The sequence below is a fragment of the Bos indicus genome, unplaced genomic scaffold, assembly GCF_029378745.1.
Source record: "Bos indicus isolate NIAB-ARS_2022 breed Sahiwal x Tharparkar unplaced genomic scaffold, NIAB-ARS_B.indTharparkar_mat_pri_1.0 scaffold_72, whole genome shotgun sequence".
NCBI classification, from domain to species: domain Eukaryota; kingdom Metazoa; phylum Chordata; class Mammalia; order Artiodactyla; family Bovidae; genus Bos; species Bos indicus.
Genome location: NW_027223732.1, coordinates 168,470 through 193,430, shown reverse-complemented (window position 1 = coordinate 193,430; position 24,961 = coordinate 168,470). Strand labels below are relative to the sequence as shown.

Sequence of the window (24,961 nt, the reverse complement as noted above, 5' to 3'; positions counted from 1 at the left end):
GAGGAGGGCAGGGGGTAGGATGATGGTGGGGGGAGACTTGGGGGTGCTATTTGAGATATCTGGTTCATTGGGGCCCTGGAACTGACAACAGAGCACAGAATCTGGGGCCGGCAGTGGGACCTGGGCAGGGGGCGGGGTGGGCGATTAAGGAAAGGCCTAGAAACCGGACCGCAGTGGGGTTGTGACTGTATCGCGGGTTTTGTGGTAAGGTGCCAAGAGAGAAGTGGACCGGTTGCTCTGTATGCAGCCTCACCTCAGCCCCAGACACTGAGAAAATCGCCATAGTCAGGCTGTAAAGACTGAGCCTTTCTTCGTGTTCCAACTGAATTCCAAGGGAGTTGGGGAAAATAGGTCTGGTGAATAGGAGTGTGACATGAGCAATAGTCCTGAGCTTTTGAATTCCTAGCAGTATTTCACTAAATATCTTCATGATGGAGAAGTCTGTTGTGAAATCAAACGTCCTCACAAAAATTCAGCCTTCTTATGTACCTTAAGGTGATTTTTCTGCCAGCTTCCCAAAGACACAAATGGCTTTGCAAGCGACTGTATTTGGTGTAATTGAAATGCATGTACACTCATACTTAACCAGAGTTTTCTTTTGAAAGTATTTTCACATTAAAAAAAAAAACAAGTCAACATAAGGTCATACAAGTGATCAAATGTAGCTGTACTCTTAAATACATTTTCTAAATCACAATATTCTGCTTTCAGGGAGAAATATGAGTGGGCAAGTGGCATCAACATTGGGACCTACAAAGCAAGATTGCTCCCAGGTGGATGAACCTGTGGTTGTGAGTAACCTTACCATTTGATGTTTTCTATTAGCACCAGTTTATTTTTGAGAAAATCATGTTAAGTAGTACAGATGTGGTGATAAAGGTCTTCCATGCTGATAAACGGTGACAGTTTGTCTTAGGAAGGAACATTGATCCAGATATACTATAGTCCGGCGTTGCCTGGATGATTATACTGTTAAATTCCCTGGAAATGTGCCCAGTGACTCCCTCCTCCTGCTTATTAACAACAGGCTGCATACTTCCATCCCAACATAGACTTAAATAACTGCTAAAGTCTTCCTGGGTAACTCTTATGGGAGCTAACTCTTCTCTGTGGGAAGAGTAACTTTATTAAAAGTAAGTACATAGTATTGTGTTGGGAAAATGTTGTTAGTTTTAATTATGCTCAGATATATCTATGTATTATGTATATTTATGCTATGAGATGTATTAACAACAAAAGTTTTTATTTGCATGCACTCTCTACTAGGACCAGCAGCCCAGTTTTGAGCAACCTCAACAAGAGGAACCGCCAGCTGAGATTCAGGATATCACACCTGGGAAGGAGGAAGTACATGTAGAGGATCCAGTGAATCGTGAAGAAGAAGAGGAGAAGGATCCCTTTGAAGGTAAAGTGTATCTGTGCCTCATGCCTTAAGACATAACCAGTAAGAAGAGGAAAGGAAACATTAGAAAAGGACTTCAGACAGTTCCTAAAAAACTGAGGAGAGTATAGTTTGCAGGTCAGTGTGGTCACTCAAATTTTCCCTTGTTTTCAAGACAAAGAGAAGGGGGCAACTAAGTTGTCTGAGGACAACCCTGGAAAAGGAAAATGGTAATAAGATTTGGAAAATTCTGCTTTCCTTTTTCTCCAGCAAAACATTCCTGGAATAATGCTCCTGAGGTTCTTATTCATCACATTTTTAGCATACTAACCTAAGGCTTTTAATTCATAACACCGAGGGAATGAATATCATCATTCCCTTGTTTATATTGTATGCTTTACAGCTGAATTGATGCATTTTTTTTTAAAGATTCTGGCCTGGAAGCTGATCTCCAGCAATTGGCTCTGGCAAAGACTGGGGGTGAAGGTGGAGATGCTCCTGATGTCGGGGAGGAGTTTGCATCAAATACAGAGCCTGTTGAAATGCCAGAAGCAGGTATGTCATCCATTCAGAAAGTAATTTATGTGGTTTCTGTTTTTCAGAATATTATATCTTTACTAATATAGAGGGAACATTACTATTATTTTAATAATAGAGTTCACATATTCTTTGAAAGATAGTTGAGACCCCAGATGCCTGAGTGCCTGACTTACAGACTTTCAAATAAAGAAACAGACAGGATCAAAGCCATATCGAATTGAAAATAGGGAACCGTTTTCTTCTCTTGAGTATAAGTACTTTAAGCAACAGCTAATAATTTTCAGGTTCTTTTATAATTTCTGCTTGTAGCAAATATGGAATGCATTTGTAATAAATATCAGTTTATATGAAATATGCTTAGGCATCCAAGTAGGTTCTAGTACCAGCTTAGCATAATGTGTGTGATTCTGTGAAATCCCTTAACTTCTAAACTCAACTTTACTCATTTAAGTTGTGAATTCAGAACAGATACACGGCGATGCTGATTTTTCAATGCTAATTTCTGCATTCTCTGATTCTCTTTGATGGAATGCATACAAGAATACTCTGTTTTGTATGATGTATTTATCATAAAATGTCATCTTGAGTCAAATTATAACAGCGGAATTTGAGATTTCATTTTCTGATGGGGGACACATGTACACCTGTGGCTGATTCATGTCAATGTATGGCAAAAACCACCAGACTATTGTAATTAGTCTCCAATTAAAATCAATTAATTAATTTTTTATAAAAGAAAATGAGCCAACATTCTTCTTGATGTTTGTTAAATTCTCTCAAATTCTGAATTCTCTAGCTCTTTAAAAAATAGTTGCATTTTAAATCCTTTCCCCAGGGAAGCATGAAATGACTGAATAATAAAATGGCCAAAGATAGTCTAGTTTCCTGTTTCTGTGGCTGATCAAGTTGAGAGAGTGCATTTAGTCAGTGATATTCAAGGCAGGTGTGAGTAAGATACATATGCTAAGCACACTATCTGCCCCCACGTTTGGTCTTTTTTTGGGGGGGGGGAGGTTGCTTATTTTAATGGGAGGATGATTAGTTTACAATACTATGAAGGTTTTGCCATATACCCCACTCTCACTCTTAAAGAACTAATAAAAATCTGAGCCTCATGATATAATCATCTCTAACCGTATCCAGTAGTTATTTTTCCTCTTTGATAAATGAGTTTAAAAAGTTTTGAAGGCCAAAAATTGTAACTCGTTCTTCCCGCGTAATCAACTTAGTATCTTTCACTTACCTGTTTTCCAACTTGCTGACAATGAATTGCATGGTGCTGATTTTAAAGGAGGAACTTCATAGTTAGGGAAGAATTTACTGTGTATTAGCCTTCTAAATATTTTCACTTTACATTTTTGTTCCATTCCATTTGAACAGTTAGATGAAAATACAACTTTCAGATGACTTTCAAGTAACTACAGAACATGATTAAAATGTTCTCATAGAAAAATCTTAGCCCTAAATATGTGTGGTATTTAAAAAGAAAAATACATAAATTACAAGGTACATAAATATAAAATCCTACATCCAACATAAAAGGTAAGAAAAAGAGCAACAGAATAAACCTAAGGGAAAAAGAAAAAGATATTTATTAAAAGACAGGTATGAATTTTTAGGAAGAGGAAAATAAACTCAACTAATAAATAAAGACAATGTGCTAGCTTACATAAATTTTAATATATATATATATACACACACACATTTTTTAATATTCTTTTCCATTGTGATTTATCACAAGAGATTGGACATTAGTTCCCTGTGCTGTATAGTAGGACCTTGTTGTTTATCCATTCTGAATGTAATGGTTTGTATCTGCCAACCCCAAACTGCCAGTCCATTCCTCTAGGTTACATCATTGTGAAGCAAATGGACAAAGCCCAAGTACTCAGAAATATGAACAAGACACTAACAGTTAGTATATTACAGAATTAAAGCAGTATAATCTGGAACTCAAATATTTTCAGAATATTGATGAAATGGCTAGTAGGGTAGAAAAACAAATATTATTTAACATACCTCACAGTAACTAAATAACTAAACGTCACAAATACCGTGGATGAACTTTTGAAATTGGTCAGAGTTTTCTCTCAAAAGCCATTATCATTTAGAAACAAAAAAATCTGCTTTTCCAGATTTTCTTTCTCTCTTCCTACTTGCTTTTCTCTCTCACTCATAGTCCCTCTTGCTCTCCCTTTTCTTCTCTCCTTTTTTCTTTCTTTCCTTTTTTTTTTTTTTTTTTTTTTTTTTGGTGTGGCTGTGAGAAACACACCTATTTCTGCTTCACATTTTGATGTCACCATGTCGCCAGTGATAGTAAGGACTTAAAATTAGTGTCAGCATATAATGTATTATACCAACTCGAATGCTTTCCAGGGTGAAAAGAAACATTTAGAATTACATGAGGGCCACAGGTAAAAAAGGGGCAAATGTTTAACCGACTTAAAACCACCATATCAGGGATAAAGTAGAACAAATGAAAATGTCTACAGTTTTCGACAGTAGAGAAGAAAGAAATGTAATACTGGCCTTTTTATTTACTTCACTTAAGCAGTAACAGAGATAACAACTGTTTAGCTATCCTATATTCGGGAATATTATTTCAAACCAATGCATTTAAATGATACTTTTTTGGGATTTTTTGTTTCAGTTTTTGTGTATTTTGTTCTCCTTAGGGTGCTTTTTGTTGTTAGATATTTTACTGAATGTGTACACAGTTTTGCCTTCTACTGAAAACTACCTTCTGATAGGTTCCATTGATTTCATTTGTTCTGAACTCAGTGTCCTTCTTTTCTTGTATAACTAGGAAGAGTAGTGTGTTTTTAAAAATACTGGTAACCTGCCTGAAAAGTCTATAAAATCTCTAGAGAGGATTAAATGAAGGTAAGCCGAAGGTCGCCCTTAGTGTTCCCGTTTTAGTCCATTTTATAAAACTACAACTGCAGTGAACTTTGTATACCTCTCCTGTCATCGAAATAAAGTTCTGCTAAGTAACTTTTTTAATGTTTATATTATAGGTGAAGGGCAGCCATTTGCTTGAAAGAAGATAAACTGAAACCATCTATGCTGCTCTTATTTTCTGTATTTGACTATGAAAGTTCGGTGAATAAAGTTTCATTTTCTACTTGCACATTTTTTGTTAAATTTATCCATGGGTATTTAATATTATTGAAAATTCATGGTTTGTGATTTTTATTGTCTAGTTGAGGATGTATGTAGAGATAGAATGTCATATATAGATTTTCTGTCCAACAATTCCTCTAAATATGTATATTAATTCCACAAATTTAGATCTAGATTATTTTTGCTTTTCAAAATATACTATTATATTTGAATATCAACAGTTTCTACTGGCTTAAACCTTAAACCTGTTCTCATTTTGCAGCATTGAACAAACCTGGCCAGAATAGTCTTGACTAAAGCAGGGGATAATCGGCATTTTTCCCAATAGGAAATGAAAAATCTTCTCCATTTCAACCTGTTTACGTTGCTTTTTGTAGATATACTTTATCAGAGTAAGTTCCATTCTATTCCTAGTTTGCTGTTTTGAATATCGATTAATTTTTATCAAACACTTATATTGCATCAATTGTGATGATCATAGAATTGTTTTCCCTCCATTTTTCTACTAATGTGAATTGCATTGGTAACCTTATACATGTAAACCACCCTTGCACTTCTAGGGTTAAAAAAATTGGGTCATAACATATTCTTTAGGTGTAATCTACATGTTAATGCATATACATACATATATATACCCACACATAAAAAATTCATAAAAGCCTTTGGTCTTCTCTTGAATAAATGGGTTTACAAAATGTGCCACCCAAATCTCATACGGTGTCCCTGATGAAATCATTGACAGGGAAACATTTTTAAAAACTTAATATATTTGTATTGTCCTATAGAGAAATGGAATGCCAAAGCCATTGTTAACGGTTGTACGGAGACAGGAAAAGAACTGCTGTCAAATTCCATGGCAAATGGCACAGCATATCTTTCACACATTTCTGACTTGCCTTCCAAGTTTTTTTGGGTTCAGGGAGAGAGCAGCCACAAACATCTTTTCTTCTCCATGACGTCCTCCATTGGCTTGATAGTCACCAGATCTCAGAAGCCCTCCAGTTGGCTGTCTGTGTGTGTGTGTGTGTGTGTGTGTGTGTGTGTGTGTATGTGTGTGTGTGTGTGTGTGTGAATCAGTGAATCATGTCCGACTCTTTGCGACCCCACGAACTGTAGCCCGCCAGGCTTCTCTGTCCATGGAATTCTCCAGGCAAGAATACTGGAGAAGATTGACATTCCCTTCTCCAGAGGATCTTCCCAGCCCAGGGATCGAAGCCTGGTCTCCTGCAGATTCGTTACCATTTGAGCTACAGGGAAGTCCTCCAGCTGTCTGATTCCTCCCTTGTATCCTTATTATTAACATAATAACAAAACGCTTACATCTCTGAGCCCCCATCTGCATCCTCATGCACCAAAAAAATATATTTCTGCAACAAAGGACCTACTCAGACTTCACTCTGCTTAGCGAATAACAGGGGATTATAAATAGCAGCTGTTGTGCCCTTACAGAGGTATGAAAATCCGGGTCCAAAAGGTTTGAAAATGGGAGATTGAAATCTACCATGAGACTTAAATAAGAGTATCCCAACTTACCAAAAAGTATGTGAAAAAGCCCCAGGTCATGGAGCTGTCTGACAAGATTAGATCCTAGCTAGAAGAAAAGGGAAAGGAATGAGGGGAACTTCGTGAGACAAAATGACTTGAGTCTTATCTGCTCTGTCTCCTTATTGGCTATGACATGACATAACTGGGCTTCCCTGATGGCTCAGACGGTAAAGAATCTGCCTGCAGTGTTGGAGACCTGGGTTCGATCCCTGTGTTGGGAAGATCCCCTGGAGGAGGCCACGGCAACCCACTCCAGTATTCTTGCCTGAAGAATCCCCATGGATAGAAGTGCCTGACGGACAACAGTCCCTGGGGTCACAAAGAGTCAGACACGACTGAGCGACTGAGCGACTAAGCACAGCACGTGACATAACTCAGAGTATCAGTACTGGCTCTGACACATACTGAGTGAAGGTGAGAAAGGTATTTACATCCTTTGGATCTGTTTCCCCATTTCTAAAGTGGGAATTACAAGTTTACAGTAAATATTTGTTATGAAGAATAAACAAGATAACGTGAAGTAGGCATTACGTTGCAAATGGATTTGACTTATTCTACTACAATTTTTCATTTAAACATTTACCTTTACAATTACAATTCTCTCACAAGTGATACAGAGTTTGAATTTCAAGTAGGCTATAATGTTAACTTTTAAAATGAACTGGACTTGAGAAACATATTTTGTCTAAATAAATATATTGATTCAATAGCAGATTCAATAGCTGGTATCAGACATGGCATCCATTCTAAGGTTGGTTTGTTAATGAGGACTGACAAGGCTACGCTAAGTCATAATATGTAGTGAAAACTGTGCTCCTTGCTGTGTGTGATGACAAAGAAAATAAGCCAGTATTCTGGTCACGCAACATCACACAACTCAACACCAGACTCTGTCACATAGTCAGGCAGCCAGTCCCTAAGTAACAGCGCAGGAGCCACAGGGCCTCAGGGCACCACTGCAGTTGTTAGTTTGGCTTGTCACCTTCTACGGGCTTGGCCAGTAAGGAGACAATGAACCCGAATGGATTCAGATTCTACCTTACAGACAGTGCAGAAGCAATATGACCCTGGTGTCAGTTGCCTTGTCCCTAGTCCCATGGTTTGCCCCTGAATTGGAAGGCCTCAGTAAAGGCACTACAAGTGGTAGGTCTCTGCCAGGAAGGAGCCCGCAGTTGTGCCCTATGGCACTGAGCAGCTCTGCAGTCCACAGCTGTACTCTCAGCTGGGGCTAGGGAGACATCTTATGTTCAACTGAAACCAGAGGTGGATGAGTAACAACTTTGTGTCACCTCCAGCTGGATGAGGAGGCAGGTGAGAAATGGCCTCATAGCAGCTCTTCATCAGGCTGCTTATCTCCCCTTGCTGCAAGAGCAATCAGGAGGTTCTCTGACAAGATTCAAGCCAGCCTGCAGTTTAGCCTTGCCTACGTAGCCTAAGTGGGGAGATGCAAGGGCACCAGGGCACCAAGACAGAGTCACACTCCTACAGTGTTTTTTGGAACAAGACACAAGGCTTTATGTATGATGCTACAAATATGACACCTATATACTGACTCCTACACGGAGGAGATTCTTTTCCTGTCACTCATTAAAAATATCCGTTCATTGAGTACACACATATTCATTACTAGCATGTCTCAGGACGCGTCTGCAATGCTTGAAGTAACAAGACCAGTGATGTGAGGTGGATGATGGGAATATCACACTGGTGGACCAGACAGACACATAAACAGAAAAGAAGTGCAAAGGAGAAACACAGGGAATGGACCTAAGGGGAAAGCAAAGCAAAACGGTGAGCAGGGTGGCCAAGAAGCAGGAGGAAAGCTAGAAGATAAGGTTCATTCTAAGAGGGAAAGAGGTTATATATAACACAGCCGTGCTTTGACCCAGGCTGTGGATGAGAGTCACAACCTCCCCTGCATCAATGCCCCTTTTGAGGGTGGTGTCTGGGAGTCTAGAGATTCTGAAGGGAGAGAAAGAAAATACATAGTGCAGGGGTACGTGCACCCGCCCTGATAGAGATGCAGGTGCAGCTTGTTAGAGTTACCAGGTGGGGATGAGCAGAGTTGGATTTGGTGACTCAAGAAGAAATGTGCAAATGAATGTAAATGGAGAAAGCACATTGAGAGGGGGGTAAACAGCTCCAACTCCCATTTCTGTACCTGTGTAGGTGCTCCATTACTTTCATGAGAAGGCTCCCTGGTCTCAGCTCTGGGAGGGAGTGATGAGCATTCTAAGGACCCACCATCAGCCCTAAGCAGGGGGCACTGAGTGTGTGAAGACTTAAGTCTCGGCCTTTACCACTGACAGACACAGAAAGCTTCTTAGTTCTGCTGAAAGTGGGGCTCTGGAAGCTTAGGGAAGCTCAAAGGTAAGGTGGAGGTGGTGGTGGTGGTTCAGTCGCTCAGTCGTGTCCAACTATTTACTACCCATGGCCTGCAGCATGCCAGGCTCCTCTGTCCTACACTATCTCCCTGAGTTTGATCAAATTAATGTCCATTGGGTTGGTGATGCTATCTAATCATCTCACCCTCTGTCGCCCCCTTGTCCTCCTGCCTTCAATCTTTTTGCATCAGGGTCCTTTCCAATGAGTCAGCTATTCGCATCAGGTGGCCAAAGTTTTGCAGCTTCGGCATCAGTCCTTCCAGTGACTATTCAGAGTTCATTTCCTTTAGGATTGGCGGGTTTGTTCTCCTTGCTGTCCAAGGGATTCTCAAGGCTCATCTCTAGCACCACAGTTCAAAAGCATCAATTCTTTGGCACTCAGCCTTCTTAATGATCCAACTCACACATCTGTACATCACTACTGGAAAAACCATAGTTTTGACTCTACAGACCTTTGTCAGCAAAGTGATGGCTCTGCTTTTTAATATGGTGTCTAGGTTTGTCATGGTCTTCCCTGGGGGCTCAGCGGTAAAGAATCTGTCTGTTATGCAGCACACTTAGGAGATATGGGTTCAATCCCTGGGTCAGGAAGATCCCCTGGAGGAGGGCATGGCAACCCACTCCAGTATTCTCATGTGGAGAATCCCCTGGACAGAGGAGCCTGGTGGGCCTCTGTCCATGGGGTCGTAAAGAGCCAGACACTACTGAAGTGCCTGAGAATTCATGTAACCTAGGTTTGTCATAGCGTTCCTTCCAAGGAGCAAGCGTCTTTTAATTTCATGGCTGCAATCACCATTTGCAGTGATTTTTGAGCCCAAGAAAACGAAATCTGCCACTGCTTCCACTTCAGTTCAGTTCAGTTCAGTCGCTCAGCCATGTCCGACCCTTTGTGACCCCTTGAACCGAAGCACCCCAGGCCTCCCTGTCCATCACCAACTCCCGGAGTTCACCCAAACTCATGTCCATTGAGTCGGTGATGCCATCCAACCATCTCATCCTCTGTCTTCCCTTTCTCCTCTCTCCTTCAATCTTTCACAGCATCTGGGTCTTTTCAAATGAGTCAGTTCTTCGCATCAGGTGGCCAAAATATTGAAGTTTCAGCTTCAACATCAGCCCTTCCAATGAACACCCAGGACTGATCTCCTTTAGGATGGACTGCTTCCACTTACCCCCCTTCTATTTGCCATGAAGTGATAGGACCAGATGCCATGATCTTAGTGTTTTAATAGTTGAGTTTTAAGCCAGTTTTTTCACTCTCCTCTTTCACCCGTATCCAAAGGTTCTTTAGTCGCTCTTCACTTTCTGCCATTAGACTGGTATCATCTGTGTATCTGAGCTTGTCGAGATTTCTCCCAGCAATCTTCATTCAGCTTTTGAGTCATCCAGTCCAGCGTTTTGCATGATGTACTCTGCGTATAAGTTAAATAAGCAGCATGACAATACACGGCCTTCCCGTTCTTCTTCCCCAATTATGAAGCAGTCATTTGTTCCTACTCTGGTTCTAACGGGTGCTTCTTGGCCCCCATACAGGTTTCTGAGGAGACAGGTCGAGTAGTCTGACACTGCCCTCTGTTTAAGAATTTTCTCTATTTGTTGTGATCCACTCAGTCAGAGGTCTTAGCGTAGTCAATGACACAGAAGTAGATGTTTTAGAGAAAGTAGATGCATTAGACGTTTACGAAGTAAAATGGACAGAACTCAGCAAGAATTTGGACTTGAGGTGAGGGAAATGGAATCGTAAACATGGTTAAGACCAAGTTTCCTGTCATAAAGTACAAAACTGTCATGGTGAATTCTGGAAGTTGTCCAGGTCTGGGAAGAATTCCAAACAAGATTTTTATGTTTTTGAGCTCATGGCCTACATGGATAAAATAACCAGTATTTAAATACTTAAAATTTCCTTTTCCTTTAAAAAAAGTATTGTGGTATAATTTATATACAATAAAAGCCAACACTTAAACGTATTACCATTTGTAGATGTTTGACAAATGTATACCGTGGTGTAAATGTTACCACAATCAAAACGTAGAAAACGTCTCAATGTTCAAAAATGCTCCCTTGGGGTATTTGCCGTCCGACTCCTTCCTCCACTCCTGTACCCTGGCAACCACAGATACATTTCTGTGCCAACAGTTGTGCCGTTTCCAGAAATCCATTGACATGAAATCATACAATATGTAGCCTTCTGTGTCTGGTTTCTCTCATTTGCAGAGTTGAGACACATCCTTGGTCTTACATGCATTAGTAGTTACTTTTATTTTTTTATTATTGTGTCATATTCCTTTGTACACGTATACTGTTTTGTTTTTCTTTCATCTGTATACCAGTTGTTGAATAACTGGGTTGTTTCTACGTTTAGCTATTAGGAATACACGTGTGGAATATTTGAGTGCAGCCCACTGTCTGAGCATGTTTTCATTTCTCTTGGGATAACTGGCTAGGAGTAGAATTGCTGGGTCATAAAAGGCTTCCCAGGTGGCGCTAGTGGTAAAGAACACATCTGCCAATGCAGGAGACTCAGGTTAAATCTCTTGCTCTGGAAGATCCCCTGGAGAAGGAAATAGCAACCCTCTCCAGTATTCTTGCCTAGACAAGTCCATGAAGAGGGTTCCTGGCAGTTTACAGTCCATGGGGCCCCAGAGACTTAAACACGACTGAGCAACTGAACACACACACACATACATGGTAATTTGTGTATCTTAGAATCTAAACTGTGTCCTCTGTAGACCACATACACATGGATTTTTTTAAACTGTTCTCGCAGTGTCTGCCTTTTGGTTGGATTGTTTTATCTATTTACATTTGATGTTGATACAGACTTACATCTGCCAATGTATATTTCTCTCTCATGTCATTTTGTTCTATGGTTCTCATTTTACTGCTTTCTTTTCCATCCAATGGATATTTTCTAATGTAGCATTTTAAACCCTTTACTGATTTTCCACTACTTTTAAGTTGTTGCCTTAGCTGTATGCCACCATAAACATCTTACTTTATCACAATCAGCTTGAAATTTACACAAATGCTAATGAGATACAGAAACATTACTCCTATATCGCTCTATTCAGGTTTCCCTCTTTTCCTCATATTGTCACATATATAATAAATCTATAAAGGGTAAGCCCATTAATACATTCTTATTATTACATTATATATAACATTATGTGATGAAAAGCTGATATACGGCAGGATATCAGGTATCTATAACTTCTGTTATATTCACCCTCTTAGTCATGATTTCTGATACTTTGCATGTGTTTGTATGGATTTGACACCATCCAGATTTGTTTCCTTGCCTAATACAACTTTGATACAAACCACTTCCTTTGTGGTGCTACTGCAAATATATTACATTCCATATGTTCTTGGCCCAACAATAATTGGGCTTCTCTGGTGGCTCAGACAGTAAAGAATCTGCCTGCAATATAGGAGACCCAGGTTCAATGCCTTGGTCAGGAAGATCCCCTGGAGAAGGGAATGGCTAACCACTCTGGTAGTCTTGCCTGGAGAATCCCATGGACAGAGGAGCCTGGCAGGCTACAGTCATGGGGTTGCCAAGAGTCAGACATGACTGAGCAACTACTGCTTTCACAACAATAAATTATGTGATATTGTTTTAGACAGTTGCTTTTTAAATACAGGAAGAAAGGAGGGAAATATGTGTCCATAAAGAATTTTTCTTCATATAATTACCTTTACCTGTGCTCTTTGCTTTCTCACATGGATTCAGATTAACCTCTGAATTCACTTACTGTAGCATGAAGAACTTCCTTTAGTTTTTCTTGTAAGCCAGTTCTACCAACATATTCCCTGAATTTTTTTTTTTAATTTGGGCACAGCGTTACTTTGCTTTCATTTCTATCTTCTTAGACCACTTTATTGTGGTATCTGTGACATGTAAAGAGCTGTGTACGCACCCGTGAAATCATCACCAGCTTCAATATATAAAACTCAACTGTATTTCCATACTAGTGGTGAATACTTCTAATAAGTAAGAAAATTCCAGTTACAATATAAAAAGAACTTAGGAATTAGTTTAACCAAGGAGGTGTAAGATTTGTACACTGAAAATGACAAAACCAGTTGAAAGAAATTAATGAAAATTTAAGTAAATGGTCGCTGACTATCAGTGGGCACTAGAGTTTCCCCTAGAAATTTGCTGTCATTGTACACACATCTCTGAGCATGTGGGAATATTTCCTTAAGTCACATTCATAGCAGGGACACCGCTGGATCAAAGACTTCCTTGGCTAAACACACATCTGTGGAGTACCTACTATGCGCATGTGCCTGACGCTGTTCTAAACGCCAAGGAGGCATCACAGAATAGGACTGACACTTGTCCCTCTTTCATGAAGGCAAATGCTGCTGAGGGTGAGGGCAGCACGGAATGTAAATTCTGATGGGTGCTGCCACAGACCCCTGCAAAGGTGTTTCACCAGTTCACACTGGCCTCAGTGGGGCAGGGGAGTGAATGTGCCTTTACTGGCATCTGGGTACCATTTGTAGGGTGGGAGGTCTTGGCAGGAGGCTGGACACCTTGTGTCCAGTTCCTTAAAAGAGCTTCAAGTCCACAACTAGGATTGATCCACGTAGGGATTTCAGGGGACGTGAATACCCTGGGTGTCCATACCCTTGGTTGTGACATCACAAAGTGTATTTGTCAAAGAATGGGAAGTATCTGACCCATCGCTGGCTCTGCACCCTGAGTGTGCCATCTCTGACCTGGAGATAAGTCTGTGAACCAGGGATTGAGGGTGCTGAACCCTTGAGGGGTTACTATGCCTTAGGCTGTGAACTTTGGGGTTTGTAGGATGCGGGGTACCATGGACTGAGGTTTCTTTGGGGTGGCTGCATGGAACACTGTGAAAGAGCTGTATGCGTTCACCATACCAGTGCAGTTGGATTTGTCCATGGCAGCTTATGAAGTTGCTAAAATACATGTCGGCCTGTATTCAAATTTCATCTCAGCTGATTTCATGTGTCTTGCCTCATTTATTGAGTCTCTAGAGTTTCAGTTTGGTGGATTGTTTGGTGTTGGGTGTCCAGTGCAGTGAGGTCTGCCAGCTGCTATTTCCTTGGTCCATATCTGGTCGAGTGTATCATTGATATTTGGGTTTTGTGACCCATAGTGTGAGGTCCCTTCCTTTCCCTTCCATAACCTTTCCCTTCTCCAGGGGAATCTTCCCAACACAAGGATCGGACCCAGGTCTCCTGCATTGCAGGCGGATTCTTTACCAGATGAGCCATAAGGGAAGCCCAAGAATACTGGAGTGAGTAGCCCATCCCCTCTCCAGCGGATCTTCCCAACGCAGGAATCAAACAGGGTCTCCTGCATTGCAGGAGGATTCTTTCACAGCTGAGCTATCAGGGATTGAAACATTTCACATTGTTGTTCAGTGGCTCAGTCGTGTCCGACTCTTTAAAACCTTGTGGACTGCAGCATGCCAGGCTTTCCTGTCCTTCACTATATCCCAGAGTTTGCTCAAACCCGTGTCCATTGAGGCAATGATGCCATCCAACCATCTCATCCTCTGTTGGTCCCTTTTCCTCCTGCCCTCAATCTTCCCCAGCAGCAGGGTCTTTTTCAGTGAGTCGGTTCTTCACATCAGGTAGCCACAATATTGGAGCTTCAGCTTCACTATCAGTCCTTCCAATGAATATTGAGGGTTGATTTTCTTTAGGATTGACTTATTTGATCTCCTTGCTGTCCAAGGGACTCTCAAGAGTCTTCTCCAGCATCACGGTTTCAAAGGTTCAGATCTTTGACGCTCAGCCTTCTGTAGGTCCAACTCTCCCATCCATACAGCACTACTGGCAAAACCGTAACTTTGACGATAGGGACCTCTGTCGGCAACGTAATGTCTCCGCTTTTGAACATGCTGTCTAGGCTTGTCATCGCTTTTCTTCCAAGGAGCCAGTGTCTATTAATTTCATGGCTGCAGTCACGGTCTACACTGGTTTTGGAGCCCAAGAAAATAAAATTTCTCAATGTTTCCAGTTTTTTCTCCATCTATTTGCCATGAATTGACAGAACCAGATCCATGATCTTACTTTTTGAATGCTCAGTTTTAAGACAGGTTTTTTACTCCTCTTTCACCTGCATTGAGAAGCTCTTTAGATCCTCTTCAATTTCTGCCATAAAGGTGGTGTCATCTGTGTATCTGAGGTTATTGATATTTCTAAAAGCAATCTTGATTCCAGATTGAGTTTCATCCAGCCCAGCATGTCACAGGATATACTCTGCATATAAGTTAAATAAGCAAGGTCACAATATAGAGCCTTGACATGCTCTTTTCTGAAGCTTGAATCAGTCTGTTGTTCCATGTCCAGTTCTAGCTGATGCTTCTTGTCCTGCATACAGCTTTCTCAGGAAGCAGGTAAGGTGGTCTGCTAGTCCCATATCTTGAGGAATTTTCCACAGTTTGTTGTGATCCACACAGTGAAAGGCTTTCAGTTCAGTTCAGTACAGTCACTCAGTCGTGTCTAACTCTTTGTGACCCAATGAAACACAGCATGCCAGGCCTCCCTGTCCATCAACAACTCCTGGAGTTCACTCAAACTCATGACCATTGAGTCGGTAATGTCATCCAACCAACTCATCCTCTGTCTTCCCCTTCTCCTCCTGCCCTCAATCTTTCCCAACATCAGGGTCTTTTCCAATGAGTGGGCTCTTCACATCAGGTAGCCAAAATATTGGAGTTTCAGCTTCAACATCAGTCCTTCCAATGAACACCCAGGAATGATTTCCTTTAGGATGGACTGGTTGGATCTCCTTGCAGTCCAAAGGACTCTCAAGAGTCTTCTTCAACACCACAGCTCAAATGCACCAATTCTTTGGCACTCAGCTTTCTTTATAGTCCAACTCTCATATCCATACATGACCACTGGAAAAACCATAGCCTTGACTAGATGGACCTTTGTTGACAAAGTAATGTCTCTGCTTTTTAAGATGCTGTCTAGTTTGGTCAAAACTTTCCTTCCAAAGAGTAAGCATCTTTTACTTTCATGGCTGCAGTCACCATCTGCAGTGATTTTGGAGCCCAAAAAAATAAAGTCTGTCACTGTTTCCCCTGATTTCCCATCTATTTCCCATGAGATGATGGGACCAGATGCCATCATCTTAGTTTTCTGAATGTTGAGCTTTGAGCCAAATTTTTCACTCTCCTCTTTCACTTTCATCAAGAGGCTCTTTAGTTCTTCTTCACCTTCTGCAATAAGGGTGGTGTCATCTGCATATCTGAGGTTATTGATATTTCTCCTGGCAATCCTGATCCCAGCTTGTGCTTCCTCCAGCCCATTGTTTCTCATGATGTACTCTGCATATAAGTTAAATAAGCAGGGTGACAATATACAGCCTTGATGTACTCCTTTTCCTATTTGGAACCAGTCTGTTGTTCCATGTTCAGTTCTAACTGTTGCTTCCTGACCTGCATGCACGTTTCTCAAGAGGCAGGTCAGGTGGTCTGGTATTCCCATCTCTTTCAGAATTTTCTAGTTTATTGTGATCCACACAGTCAAAGGCTTTGGCATAGTCAATAAAGCAGAAATAGATGTTTGTCTGGAACTCTCTTGCTTTTTCAATGATGCAGTGGATGTTGGCAATTTGATCTCTGGTTTCTCTGCCTTTTCTAAAACCAGCTTGTACATCTGGAAGTTCGCAGTTCACGTATTGCTCAAACCTGGCTTGGAGAATTTTGAGCATTACTTTACTAGCGTGTGAGATGAGTGCAATTGTGTGGTAGTTTGAGCATTCTTTAGCATTGCCTTTCTTTGGGATTGGAATGAAAACTGACCTTTTCCAGTCCTGTGGCCACTGCTGAGATTTCCAAATTTGCTTACATATTGAAAGCAACACTTTCACAGCATCATTTTTAGGATTTGAAATAGCTCAACTGGAATTCCATCAACTCCACTAGCTTTGTTCATAGTGATGCTTTCTAAGGCCCACTTGACTTCACATTCCAGGATGTCTGGCTCTAGGTGAGTGATCACACCATCATGATTATCTAGGTCGTGAAGCGTAGTCAACGAATTGTTTCCCGGAATTCCTTTGCATTTTCTACGATCCAATGGATTTTGGCAGTTGGATCTCTGGTTCCTCTGCCTTTTCGGAATCTACGTTGTACATCTGGTACTTGTCTGTTCACATATCATTGAATCCTAACGTGATGGATTTTGAGAATGACCTGGCTAGCATCTGAAATGGGTGCAGTTGTGCAGTCGTTTGAACATTCCTTGGCCATGACCCTTCTTTAGGATTGGAATGAAAACTGACCTTTCCAGTCCTGTGGCCACTGCGGAGTTTAGCAAATTTGCTGGCATATTGAGTGCAGCACTTTAACAGTGTCATCTTTTAGCATTTGAAATAGCCAGGATTCCGTCAACTCCACCAGCTTTGTTCACAGTAATGTTTCCTAAGGCCCACTTGACTTCACACTCCAGTATGTTTCACGTTGTTTCCATTGGCACAACCAAATTCATCAAAAATTGTGAACTTGTGTTTCAGAAGCCACAACAATTCGTACTCAATGTGGGTGCCAAAAAACTTGAGGCCCAAAGTAAAGTCTAAACATTGAAAATACCTACATTCCTTTAAAGACAGGCGTTTACACTTTGAAGTGAAGCCAGGTGAGTCCTGAGTCCCAGGTCACGGAGCCGCTGGGCTGGAGGTGTGGCTGAAACTGAGGCAGCTGCAACTTGAAGCCCTCTCCCTGCGTGGAGGGAGGTCCTGCCCCAAGGACGAGAAGAACAGGACCCCCAGGGGTCTCACAGGGGTAGCAGGGAGGCAGGCACATTGCTTCTGGCAGCACATATTCATCGAGGCTTTTCCTGGCTCTCTGTGGTGGATACAAGTGGCCAGCCCACAGAAATCCCTGTGCTGGAGTTACTCTCCCCAAAGGGGAAGGGGTAGGGGTAGGAGGCACCCTAACTCAAAACAATCCAGGACATTCTACAGTGTGTTAGAAGGAGGTGGTGCTGTGATCAGATACATGTAAGTCCTGTAAGGGACTGGTACTGTGGGCAGCAAGGGGGAAAGCTGCAAGTCACAGTGTTGAACAGAGGAACCAGTGCGGGCTTCATTAAGGAGCTCATATTTTAACAAAGACTTGAAGGGGGAAAGGAGTCAGCACAGCAGACATCTGGGGTCAGGATATGGCAGAAGAGGGAACAGTGGGGATAAATGCAGGGGGCAGACACTGCCAGGTGGCCAGGGCAGCCGGGAGCAGGGAGTGAGAGTTGAACAGAAAGCGGGGACTAGATACCGCAGCACTGGGTAAGCGTCTGCTCTGTTGGCGAACCAACAGGGACAAGCAGGGGTCATAGGTGCTGATGGACATGCCTGTGCCAGGCCTGTGAGGGAGGCAGAGGCAGGACAGGGGGAAAGAGCAGAGACAGCTGAGGTGGGGCAAGCAAGGAGTGAGGAGGATGCATGAGGGGCAGCTCCGAGTGAGGCTGACGGCCTCCCCTGGACTCGACACGCCTTTCCTACCTGTACTGGTGTCCCCGCCTCCATAGATGCCTGTTCTCCAGGCACAGTGTCAGAGACTCCACTAGCAGCCTGATGTCATTCAACTGTCCATCGTCTGGACACATAGTTGCGGGGCGTACATTGCCACTTGGTCCTTCGGAAACGTTAAGTGACCTGAATGGTGCTCTCAGGATCTTGACCCCAGTTCCACTGTGAGGCTACAACTGTGGCTGATGAGGCAACAGTGTGACCCACATGTGTGTAATGAACCTTGCAGCCTCTTTGGTCAGGAGTTTCCAGAATTAGGGGTCATAGGAAACATGCACTCCAATCCCCACCCCAAAAGGGAAGAGAATCTGATTCCACAGATGTCCTGCTTACTCCATTCTCCTGTGTCATTATTAACACAAAAGTAACTGGTCCACGAAGAGCTACGCTTTATTGACTGAGAATTTACCTTGAGTCCCGGTCCTTCATTCACTGAGGAAGTAGTTCTAAGCAGGGACCAGATGCTATGTCTCTTCCAACTGTGGCTGGATTGGTTAGGGATGATCGGAACTGTCCCCTGCAAGCAGATGACTGCCACGTGCTGTGTGAGAAAAGCGATGGCAGGATTTAAGTTATAGAACTCTGGGAACACAGAAGAGAGCATCTGACCCCTGCCATATGTCCAGGGGTGGGATGTGGTGTGGGTCCCTAGTTAGGACACATTCTCGGGGGGATGGGGAGATTTCTTGAGGTGGCACTTTGACCTTCCACAGTTTACACACACATGAGCAGAAGAGCACAGACCTGGACACAGGTGGAGCCAGACAGACTTTCATTCCCAGTTGTCTCCAGAGCACCATGGCAGCTGGGTCATCTCCAGCGCTGTCTTGCAGCCACTAAAAACCCTTCCTGTACTTTGGCGTGCCTCCCGATTCCTTATACCTGATAAATAGAGTGAGACTGGTGGAGACATAACTGGGGTGGGGGCTGGTTGAAAAGCCTCTCTGATATGGCAGAGTGCCTCCCCACCAGGGAAGTTAAAGTCCTGCTTGGTGTTGCCTCTGGAGCAACCCTTTCCTACCAGTGGACTCCAGTTTCTTGGCTGCAAGGCAGCTCCTCCTAAGGCGCACACAAAGGGGCTTAGAACCTTTCAGGGTGGCTTTGCCCTATGGGTACCTGCGTTTCACAAGCGGACAGGAGATTGGGACACTGATGGCTCTCCTCTCATGGAACAACATCTGCATCTCAGTAACTGAAACACAAGCCATGCGTTTTGTTGTGACTGCAGAGAAGAGTGGCTTTGCACTCAAGAGAAACTAGGGCATGACTCCCAGATCCAGCTTTTACTGCATCAGCCACCTAAGCTCTTTCAGCTTGCTTACTTGTCTGTGAGAAGGCTAGGGTTCATCCATACCCCTCTGGGTCTGAGGGGAATAAAACCACACATACCTGGCTCCCACAAGCTCCATAAGCAGGCTCAAGGTGAGTCATTTACACTGCCCGCCCCCCTCCCCGTTATGGACACGTCAGTGGGGAGGGAGGCTAGCCAGAGCCCCTGAGAGTCTACTCCATCCTCTGGCTGGGGTGGGGTTTGGGGTGGGGTGGTGGAACTGGTGCCATGTCCAACCATTTAATTGGCTTTACATACCACAGGCACATACTTCATTTCATATTTAGGTGTGTTCTGCTCAGAGGAGTTGTAGTGAAGGAAGTCAGTCATCACAGTTGAATCTGTAGCAAGTAGAAGCAGCAGTGGGGTCGCTCCCTCCACTGGCCATCACAGGAACTGGCAGTTTCTTCCATGGGTTGATGGCACCTGGTGGAGACACCTGAGGAGTTGCAAGAAGGTGCTGTGACATTCACTAGGAGGGTCCCCATACTGAGCTGGCAGCTCATCCTTGCCTCCCTGATGACCACAGGGACTAGTAAATCAAACCCCTGCATAGGGAGGACGTGTCAATATACTTCATCTTGTCCTAACAGGAACTCAACACTATAGAGTGAAAAATAGTGAAAATCTCATCAACATACAGTGCATGGGTAGGGCAGCTCAAGTCCTGTTCCATGTACTGGGTCACAGACACCGTAAAGTGACATTTTGAAATTTCCATGCTTCGGCTTATCCCTCCTCACTGTGAAGCAGGTGGTCACCCTGGATCCCTTTATGCTTCCAATACTGTGACCAAATTCAAAAGGCCATATTCAAAGACAACAACGGGCCCATATACAGCAAGAGGAGAGCTTTTCTGTCTGTATCCTATTCTTAGCAAGGAAGCCTTTCGCAGACAAACTCTGCCATCAGATTGCGTTTCTCATCAGCTTATCGTGCAGTGGGGATTCATAGTGAAATCTCCACCACCTTCCATTTGGTAAAAATATCAAAACTGTTAACTGTGACTTTTCTCCCAGGTACTCCCCAGGAAAAACGGAAACTGATCTACACAGCCTGGCAGCTGAACCTAAGAAGGAATCAGGCAGATGAAGAGGGAGGAAGGGCATGTAAGATGGAGGCAAAGGCAGGAGTGAGATTGTGAAATCGGTGGGTGGGGAGGGGGAGAGAGGGGGCGGAGCGGGTGGCTAGGGAGTAGGAGTGTGAGCACACCGGCCATCTGATGAACAGAAAGAGGTCTGGGTGGTTGGAATATCAAGTGGGGCATGGAGCAGAAGGAGGGTATCTGGTGAAGATCAGGCATTTGGGGGAAGACAAGACCTGCTGTGCCTAGTCCAGGAGGCTGGACAGTATCCTAAGAGCAGCAGGCAGCCTGTGCAGAGTTTTGAGCAGGGGTGTCATGTCCAGATTGCACTGAAGAAAGCTTCCCTTCCTCAGGCAGCAGGACAGACCATGTGTTGGAAAGCATCAGGATTGCTGGTGCTTGTCAAGGAGAGAGACGAGGGTGACCTGGCCTAAGGAACTCACTGTGCTGATGGAGAGAAGGAACAATATCTTACTTAGACTTAGGAGGCCGAGAGGTGAGGCTTGATGATTGAGAGTGTGGTGAGAGAGTGGTAGCAGGCAAGGATGGCTTTAAGCATCTCTGGCCTAAGCAGCTGGGGAGAAGGCTGCCTTGCACTGAGTCAGGGGACAGTAAAGGAGGTGCAGCTGTGTGGGGAGCGGGGGTTGGGGGGGATGGGTGCAGTTTGGACATGTTGAATATTCCTTGCCTGGGGGAATCAAACACGTACTATCACAATGACTTGGGGGAGCTGACCTAACTTCTCTGTGCCCATGATGCACATCTGTGATGGGGGAATGAGGCTAAGAATTAAGAAAAAGACTAATTTCCTGTTTCATTGCTTTAGTCTAGGAGAATGTTCTCCTTTTACAAAGAAGTGCTGTCTTACTGTCAGGTATTCCGTCGGTATAATGGGAATGTATCTGCTTATCCATATATCCGCTTGGTTTTACATATCTGCTTTGTGTATTTTCACCATGTGGTATGTATTGTCAACCGTAAAGAGAAATAAACTCAAAGGAACAAGTGTTTCTTGTCACATGCATGCAGAACGGCAGTCCATCAGCCTGTCTCTCAGAGAAACAGCCCCCTTTAGAACCTCCTGTAGCTCCTCACTCCCCCCAGGGGGTGGGTAGAGGCCTGTGGGACCCAGCGTGTCTTTCACTTCTCTTCCCTGTGAAGGCATCTCCGGTGTCCCAGAAGTTGCCCAGCACTTGTTGAGTGCAGTCTCCCTGCAGCCCTGTCAGTTGACTAGGGGAGTCTGTAGTCAGGAAGAGAGTGCTGAGCCTGAAGTGTGGATCCGGAAACGATCACCCTGTGGTGCCGAGCTGGGAGGTGATGAAGCCACAGATACCTAGATTTAAATCAAGGTCCCATGACTTATTCCTTCTGTGACCGTGGGCAAGTTACTTACAGTCTGCGTGACTTAGTTTCCTGAATTGAAGAGGATGATGATTCTATTCTGCGATAATGACTCCTTTTTGCTGCCTTCATTTAGATTACCAAAAAAAGAAAAAAAAAACCTTTGAGAACTATACAGTGATGTTCAAGTGTCGATTATTTCCAGAGTAAAAATGGAACCTGTCAACAAAGATATGAAAAGATGCTCAACCTCAGTCATCGTCAGAAAAATGCAAATCAGAGCCACAATTAGGTATCTTGTCACAGTGGTCAGAATGGTCATCATTGGAAAGCTACGCACAATAAATGTTGGAGTGGATGTGGAGAAAAGGGAATCCTCCTATACTGTTTGTGAGAATGAAAGCTGATACAGCCACTATGGAGAACAGTATGGAGGTTTCCTTTAAAACTGGGAATAAAACTACCACGTGCAGTGCTGTGCTTAGTTGCTCAGCTGTGTCCGTCTCTTTGCAACCCCATGGACTGTAGCCCACCAGGCTACTCTGCCCATGGGGATTCCCCAGGCAAGAATACCGAGGTGGGTTGTCATGCCCTCCTCCAGGGGATCTTCCCAACCCAGGGACCGAAGCCACTCTCCCGCAGTGCAGGCGGATCCATTATTGTCTGAGCCACCAGGGAAGCCCATAAATACTGGAGTGGCTAGCCTATCCCTTCTCCAGGGGGTCTTCCCGACCCAGGATTTGAACTGGGTTCTCCCACATTGCACATGGATTCTCTACCAGCAGAGCTACCACAGAAGCCCATAAAACTACCATATGACCCAGAAATCACACTCTTGGACATACGCCCTGAGAAAACTATAATTCAGAAAGACACATGTACCCAAAAGTTCCTTGAACCAGTATCTGCAATATCCATGACATGGAAGAAACATAGATGTCTGTCAATGAATGGATAAAGATGTTGTGGTACATGTATGTATACAATGGAATGTTCATCAGTTATAAAAGGGAACGAATTTGAGTCATTTCTAGTGAATTGGATGAAGCTAGAGCCTGTTATACAGCGTGAAATAAATCAGAAAGAGAAAAACAAATATCCTACATCAATACACATATGTGAAATTTAGAAAAACGGCACCGATGAACCTATTTGCAGGGCAAGATTAGAGTCTCAGTCATGGACAAGAGAATTATGGACACAGCAGGCAAGGAGAGGATGGATTGAATTGAGAGTATAGCACTGAAATATACAGATTACCATGTGTAAAATAGATAGCTAGTGGCAAGCTTCTGTATAGCACAGGAAGCTTAGTTTGGTGCTCTGTAATGACCTAGAGGGGTGGGGTTCAGGGGTGGAAGAGAAGTTCAAGAGGGAGGGGATATATGTATACACTTATAGCTGATTCACCCTTGTCCTACAGCAAAAATTAGCACAACATTTAAAGCAATCATAATCCAATTTTCAAAGGTGAGGGGTGTTCGAACCTCTCTGCCTTTATACTTATCTACTGGGACCGGCATGAAAGATGCTCATATTTACCATGCTGACAAAGTTCAACTTCACCTGAGCTGTTAAGAAAAGCCACAGTAAAGAAATCTCTGCAGACTTTCATGTCCCCAAAATGACTTAATGCAAACACCACCCTTCCCCGTCGGACTTCGGTAAGACTCATCCAAAGTACCCAGTGACTCCTGGGTTTACCTACCACAAGGTCAAGTACAGACCTTCCTCCTTGTCATTAAAGGGCAGACACAGACCATCCAACTCCTTGTTTTCTGTCTCATAACTAGGAACGGTGATTAAAAGTCAGTTCTCCTGAAACTAGCTAGTCACAAAGATAATCATTTCCTCTTCTGTCGACGAGATTTCCCCCTAAATGTTTTCCCCCCTGCAAAGGTCCCCACTGTCACTTCTCTACTACTCTCTGTGGAATGAAGTACAGTGCAAAACCACCTTGCTGGCAGTCTGGTCTTCAGGGCTGTGGTGCTCTCCCAATTGCAATCGGTAGAAATACAGCCAGTGTCTCTAATAGTCTGCTTTTACTCTTTCCTAGTGTGTTACTAGTAACAATTGGTAGAAAAACATGCAAGTAACAGGAGCTGCTCCTCACGTGGACAGGCGACAACACAAATTACCAGGCATCAGGGAGAAGCCCCCGCCTTCCGATCCCAAGAGCCGACCATCACCAGCTGTCATCTGTGTGGAAGGAAACTTCCTGCGACTCTGGCAAGGATGGTCCCTCCTAGCCTCCAAGCTGCTGGGAGAGGACCTCCGGGCACGCGGTCGAGAGGACCCGGCACTAACTCCTCTTCTCCGAATCCCCCCCGCCCTACTGCCATCGTCCCCGTGGAGGAACCTACTTGTCTTCAGGCCATTCCAGGCTCCCTCTCAATCCACTACAACCCAGGGAATACGCAGGAAGGTCCTTCTATAAGGAAGGGAGGAGTAAATGTCCCATCTTTGTGACGTCAAAACCAGGCCCGCCAACTCCTCACCCCTGAAGGGCGGGTAGGCTCTGTAGGACGCTGGAGGACTCCTCTCGGTGGTCTGCTGCTGCTGCTAAGTCGCTTCAGTCGTGTCTGACTCTGTGCGACCCCATAAACGGCAGCCCACCAGGCTCTCCCGTCCCCAGGATTCTCCAGGCAAGAACACTGGAGTGGGTTGCCATTTCCTTCTCCAATCCAGGAAAGTGAAAAGTGAAAGTGAATTC

General features: G+C 43.6%; 1 protein-coding gene and 1 long non-coding RNA gene across 2 annotated transcripts; one reads left to right on the top strand and one right to left on the bottom strand.

The window, feature by feature from the left end:
• Window positions 1-690: 690 nt before the first annotated feature.
• On the top strand, window positions 691-5,051 carry LOC139182075 (P antigen family member 3-like). The gene is made up of 4 exons (XM_070785555.1): window positions 691-791; window positions 1,267-1,405; window positions 1,811-1,936; window positions 4,939-5,051. Exons 1-4 carry the CDS (start codon window positions 720-722, stop codon window positions 4,959-4,961), a joined length of 360 nt encoding a protein of 119 aa, XP_070641656.1. The 5' UTR covers window positions 691-719; the 3' UTR covers window positions 4,962-5,051.
• LOC139182076 (uncharacterized) lies at window positions 3,548-24,704 on the bottom strand. The gene is made up of 5 exons (XR_011565639.1): window positions 24,612-24,704; window positions 22,301-22,467; window positions 20,082-20,262; window positions 19,238-19,375; window positions 3,548-19,034 (listed from the first exon to the last, which is right to left on the bottom strand). It is a non-coding gene; the product is annotated as an uncharacterized lncRNA (long non-coding RNA).
• Window positions 24,705-24,961: the final 257 nt, after the last annotated feature.